We start from the raw sequence: 6,190 nt of genomic DNA, 5'->3' as shown, positions 1-6,190 counted from the left end.
GGAGCTTCAGCTTCAGCATCAGTCCTTCCAATAAATAAATATTCAGGGTTGATTTCCTTAGGCTTGACTGATTTGATCTACTTGTAGTCTCAGCGATTCTCAGGAATCTTCAGCACCACAATTTGAAGGCATCAGTTCTTCAGCACTTAGCCTTCAACTCTTGCATCCATACATGGCAACAGGAAAAACCATAGCTTTGACTATACGGACCTCTGTTGAAAAAATGATGACTCTACTTTTTAATATGCTGTCTAGGTTTGTCATAGCTTTCCTTCTAAAGAGCAAGTTTCTTTTAATTTCGTGGCTGCAGTCACTGTCTGCAGTGATTTTGGAGCCCAAAGAAATAAAAATCTATCACTGTTTCCACTTTTCCTCCTTCTGTTTGCCATGAAATGATGGGGCTGGATGCCATGCTCTTAGTTTTTTGAATGTGAAGTTTTAAAACAGCTTTTTCACTCCCATGCTCAGTGGAAGAGACAGACCCTGGACTCAGTAACAAGATTGCAAAACCCTTTAGCCTAACTCAGTCTCCGCATTCAGAAACTACTGGGCCCTGTCAGCACTAGAAGGGAGTCAAGCCTGGAACCTTCTCTGCTCCACCCCTATCCTGCCCTCAGGGATACTTGCCTCCACTTGGCTCTTAAGAACAAGTCCCTGTTCCCGAGGAGGCCTCCTCTTTACTCCATTCACAGCCACAGCGACATGTGTAAAACACAATTTATTATACAAAACTAGGTGCATCAAAAATTCAGTGTCAGAATAGTTCTGTATTCTAAGGGCTATGGAATGGACCTTCTCCCTTATCACCCCAATCCTTGCTAGGGAGTCAGGCTGGACACGCGGCACCCCCAGCCCTGGACCAGGAGAGTAGGAATCAGTTATAGAAGCATGAATGTGTGTCTAGGGCAGTGAGGCAGGCATTTGAACCTCCTCCAAATAGGGAAGCTCTCCCTTGGAAAGGCTGGACCTATTCTTGGGGGAGAAACACCTAAATCCCTCTCTACCCAAATGCCAAAGCGAGAGCATGGAAATCAAAATCTGAGGATGGGGGAAAGCTTCAAAAAAAAAAAAAAAAAAGCCAACCATAAAACAGGTTCTACAAAAGTAAAATAAGGATTGGTTGCCTTCTGGGGCAACTGGATGGGCGTGTATCCTTCTGACATTCTCATTCTGTATGGGGGCAAGTGGCTAAGAGCACCTAAGGTCTGACCAGAGTCTCCCCGCCTCCCCTCTACCTGCTGCAGGAGCTTGGACTGAGGACCTTCCACTTAACTCTCATTCTCCTCCCAGCCCCCTGGGTGTAGAGTAGAGCTTCCAAAACCCATGGGGCAGACTAAACAGGGAGAATCCCTGGGAACGTGGGAGCTGCCCCAAGGTCCAGCCCAAAGGACCCTGAGGGCAGGAATCTGTTTTCTACCTGAGAGTGGCCACAAGAAGTGGCTCCACGCAGGGTAGCAGAATGGGATTGGTAGATCCGGGGCCTCTGACTGACCCCTGGGGCAGGCAGTGCTCTCAGCCTTGGGCTAACACCAGCCTCACACAGCCTGAAGCTCCCCCTGCAGGCGACTCAGCTCCTCTAGCTCTTGCTTGTGGCGGTCGGTCTTGTGAGCCACCAAGGAGCGGTAGAAATGCAGGGCGAAGGCCACAAACACTAGCCCTACAGGTACCATGATTGCCGTGGAGGCCATGGCGGCTTGCCAGCCTGGTCCATGGGCCGCACCACTGCCACATGCTTGCCGTGGGGGGCAGGCCTCAGGGGCCTCAGCCTGTGACGGGGCTACAGAAGTGGAGGATGGCTTGGAAGCTGGACTAACGGAGGTGGCCACTGGCGGCAGAGTCTCAGGCAGCTGGGAGGCAGGTCCCATTGAGCCTGATGTGCCCAAGGGGGCCCCGATGGGCACAAACTTGACCCAGCCAACCAGGACAACTTCAGCCAGAAAAAGGAAGGTGCCCAAGGCAGTGGAGAAGCCCCAGGCCAGCTCCACGTAGCGGTGGAGTCGCTGGTGTGGAGACTGGTGGACAGAGTTGAGGTTGTGGATGTTGCTAACGGCTTCAATGTGAGGCAGCAGACAGGTGGAGACCATGAGTGCAAAGAGGTGCACAGCCACCAGCACGGTGGTGCAGGCACTGAAGGCCACCAGCAGGCCCGGCGGGTATTCGTGGTTGCTCTCCAGCTGCACCTCAACCATGGCCACCTGCGGGGACAAGAGGGGATGGGTTGAGCATCCATGACCTCAACAGTAGAGGGTTTCTTTGCCTGTACATCACTGATGTATCCCTAAGACCTAGAACAATGCTTGGTAGAAAGAAGGCCCCCATGCTTTAAGTGAATAAATGGACAACCTTGGCAAGGCTCTGTCCTCTTCTAGGCCTTGGTTTCCCCTCCTCGGGGGAAATTAGAGGGTTAGATGGCATGTTTCTGACCATCTTATCTTTTATAACACAGGGGCCCAGGACTTTCCTGATGGTCCAGTGGTTAAGAATCTGCCTTGCAATGCAGGGGACATGGGTTCAATCCCTGGAGGGAGAACTAAGCTCCTACATGCCTCAGAGCAACTAAGCCCATGAGCTGCAAGTGGAGAGTCTGTGGGCAGCAATATGTCCAATGTGCTGTAACTAAGACCCAATGCAGCCAAATAAATCAGTTTAAGATAATTTTTTAAAAGATGCACATCATTTTCACTTAAAAAAAAATAGGGGTTAAAAAAAGCACAGATTCTGGAGCGGGGCTGCCTGGGTTCATTTTCAGTTGTACAAACTGTGTAATCTTGAGCAAGTAAAGTGGCTTAGTTCTCTCTGTGCCTCTCTTTCCGCATCTGGAAAACAGGGATGGATAACAGCACCTACCTGCCTTATAGGGTTGTTGTGAAAATTTAATGATACATTTAGAGACACATCAAGTGAAAAGAATAGTGTGAGGTACACAGTATGCTCAAGTAGATGTTTGCTGTTATTATTAGAGTTAACACTGAAGTCCAAGGCCAGAGTTTGCAAACTGGCACGCCACAACCCAAGCCAGCTTGCAAACATGTTTTGCTTGGCTCAGACAGTGCATTTTTTTTTTTTAAGAATTGTTGCCAACTTCTAAAACTCAAGAGATTTCATGTAAATATCCCTATTTCTAGCTCCTCCCGGAAATTTGGAAGATCTGATTACACCAGGCCCATATTCCTGCATGGCAACTATCAGTCAGAGTCGAGTCATGGCTGCTCCCTCTGCACAGGAGATGACGGTCTCTTGAAAGCCACAGTCCCCGCCCAGCCAACTTGACATCCATATCACCTGTGTGGTCTTTGCACATATTTGAGTTGATGATCTTGTTCTAGGGTTGTATAAATTTGGATTCTAGAGCTAAACTGACTAAATTCAAATCCTGCCACTTACTTGCTGTGGAACTGTAGGCAGGTGTCTTAATATTTCTGATCCTGTTTTCTCATTTATAAAATAGTAGTAGTACCTACTTTGTAGGATGACAGGAAGATGATACACATTAAAGCCTTAAGCATAGTACCTGGTACTTAGTGACGGTTCAATACAATTTATATAATGTTATTCTAACCCGGGTCACCTGAATTCCAGGATCAGGTTCTTTCCCCATGCCTGGTTCTCGCAGGATCCATTAGATTGCTCTGGGCTGGGGTAAGGAGGAAAGTACAGAGCTGAGAGGGTAGCAGTAGGAAGGCAAGGCTGAGTATTTTGGGAAATTGGGCCATAGCGGATGTTAGCAGTTTTCTACAGACAGCAATCTGGGCCAGGCCTGGTCTTGGTTTCTCCTGGAGCCTGATTCAAACTTGCTCATCCCTGACAGGACTGGAGCCAGTCTGGCCCCCAGAACCTACTCATCTGGCCTCTTGATCCTGCAGAGAAGGTCCTGGCCCTTAAGCTGTCACCTCAGCAACCTGCAAGTTCAGCAGCAGGCGGGATTGTCTCCTTGGGAACACGCTGGACCATGGGGGGTTGGGGGTGGGGCAACTCCCTCAGCTGGGTCCCCAGGGCTGCTCTCCTTTCTCTGCAGTCTGTACAGGTGAAGGGGAGCATTCCCTGTTCCAAGATGACCCCACATCGGGCAGGGTGAGCTGGCCTGTGGATCCAGGACCCTCACATAGAAAACCGTAGATCTAAGGATGACCCTCAGGGATAGAAATGTTCCTGCCAGTCATCCAAATACAGAGGCTGTGACACAGAGAGGGGCAGGGACTAACTCAAACCACCCAGGGCTATGGCCCCTTTTTATCCCCATCTTGATATCCCCATTTCCATGAGGACCCCTCTCTAGCCCATTTTCTCCTTTTTCCTGTCATGATGGTGGAATATCCTGGACGAGCAGTCCAGCGACCCTGGGTCTCAGTTCCTCCTGTACCCTTCAGCTGCTGGGCCACCACCCCGCTCTGGGCCTCGGTTTCCATCAACAGGGAGTCTCAGCCATTCTGATGCGAGTCTTGCTCTGACGTGCCTGGACCCAGGATCTGATGACAAGAATCAGCTCATCTTGCTTGGGGTGGCTCCCTGGCCAGCCTCAGAGGGCGCGCCCTTCCATGATCTCACAATTTCCCACTGGCCAGCGATGGGTGGGGGGGGCGGCCAGAGGCCTGTCCAGGGTCACACAGCTGGCCACAGGCAGGAAGGAGCCAGGACCTGTGTCTGCTGATGTCTTCTCACCCTGGGACCTCCCTCAGCCTGCTTCCTGTGAGGCCTCTGGTGGACCGTTAGCTGATTAGCATCTGCCCACACTTGGAGTTTATCATCTCCAGAATCGTGCTTCCTAGGCAGCTTTCTCCCCAGAGACTCCCTCACAGATATCTTCTGAGAGCTTTCCCAGGCCACCACTAAGCACTCTTCATGTCCGCTAGGGCCTGGCCTCCCTCCTCCTGTTGGGTGACCACTCCATCCAGTTTATTCTCACCCCTGCATCCTTGAAGTGATCCTTCAGCCCCAAGCAGCTCGGATTTGCTGTTGAGCCTGTGGTGGGGACCCAGAAGCCACTTCTGCGTGTCCTGCCCCTTCTGGAGCTCTGCGCTCTGTCCTTGCATATGTATGCCCCGTGATGTGTGTCCCCAGTGACGCGTTTAGGATTTGCTTATCCTCCTCGGGCCCAGTTTATGCTAGGAGCCACCCCCACACCCATTAAGAGAGAGAGAGAGACACACACACACACACTTGCGTAGTCCCTTGGGACCTTGTTTGCTCCCCCCACTTTTCCTTTTGAAAGACCGGCCTTTCCCACTCCTCCACCCTGTCTTCCTTAGGTACCTGTTCACCTTGCCTCCGACCCGTTCCCCCCCATGGGCTTCACCCCCACCCTGTGCGCCCCTTCCCTCCCCTCACCATGGCGAAGCCCGAGAGCAGGGCAGACGTGCGGCTGGAGGCTTTGAGCTTGGCCCGGCTGAGGTAGAGGCGGCGCCAGCTGAGCGCCCGCAGCGAATGCTGACTGGCCCCCATGAGGTCCAGGTAGCCGCGATGCACGAACTCCCGGTATGTGGCCGAGCCCGCGGGGCTCTCGGCCTCCGGGTTCAGCGGGGCCTGTTCGCCCGGGTCCCCCTCGCCGCCCTTCATCCTGGGGCCGCGGCACCAAGCGGGCTGGTCCGTCAAGGCGGAGCCGAGTTGCTTCTGAGGCCCCAGGAGGGCGGGCCCAGGTCTGGGGAAGGCCCCATGCCCCGACGGGACGAGCGGGGATGCGGGCGGCGAGCTCCCAGGAAGACGTGGCCCGGGCGGAGCAGGAAGAGCAGGCGACTGCGGGGAGCCCTAGGGGCTGCAGCCGAGGCCGAAACAGGAACTGGGGCGGAGGCGGAGCTGAGGCGGCCACATGATGGGGTGGAGCCGGGGGACCGTGGACAGAGATCCCAACGGACCCCGAGACCCCAGTCCACCTAGGATGTCCTCTGGGTGCCTCAGCCCCACTGTGATGAACGCCGAGCCCGTGACTGGGAGTTCCGGATCCTGGACCACTCCAGGTACACCTGCACAGTCCAGACTCCTAACCCTCACCTGAACAGTGAACTCGGGGGAAGTGACCCCATCCCACCCTAAAGACTGCAGGAGGCCCTGCAGCCTCAATTTCTGGAGGCCCACTTAGACCTTAGGTGCCCCAGACCCATCCAAAGAGCCCCATCCTCCCAGACCCTCAAAGAATACTCCCTAACTCCCCCCCTAACTCCCACCTCCGGCATCCCTAACGCCGCAGACAACCACA

At 53.4% G+C, this 6,190-nt stretch overlaps 1 protein-coding gene across 1 annotated transcript; it reads right to left on the bottom strand.

Moving 5' to 3' along the window:
• Positions 700 to 6,121, bottom strand: ORAI3 (ORAI calcium release-activated calcium modulator 3). The gene is made up of 2 exons (XM_005697716.3): positions 5,326 to 6,121; positions 700 to 2,195 (listed from the first exon to the last, which is right to left on the bottom strand). Exons 1-2 carry the CDS (start codon positions 5,551 to 5,553, stop codon positions 1,536 to 1,538), a joined length of 888 nt encoding a protein of 295 aa, XP_005697773.3. The 5' UTR covers positions 5,554 to 6,121; the 3' UTR covers positions 700 to 1,535.

The sequence above is a fragment of the Capra hircus genome, chromosome 25, assembly GCF_001704415.2.
Source record: "Capra hircus breed San Clemente chromosome 25, ASM170441v1, whole genome shotgun sequence".
In the NCBI taxonomy this organism is placed as follows: Eukaryota; Metazoa; Chordata; class Mammalia; order Artiodactyla; family Bovidae; genus Capra; species Capra hircus.
This window is presented reverse-complemented; position numbering and strand designations above follow the sequence as displayed.

What these genes read in the sequence shown, in the direction of transcription:
- ORAI3 (XM_005697716.3), bottom strand. Translation starts at nt 5,553, where the DNA reads ATGAAGGGCGGCGAGGGGGACCCGGGCGAACAGGCCCCGCTGAACCCG. An exon ending in TGCTCTCGGGCTTCGCCATG is followed by an intron (nt 2,196 to 5,325) that starts GTGAGGGGAGGG and finishes TTGTCCCCGCAG; the next exon opens with GTGGCCATGGTTGAGGTGCA.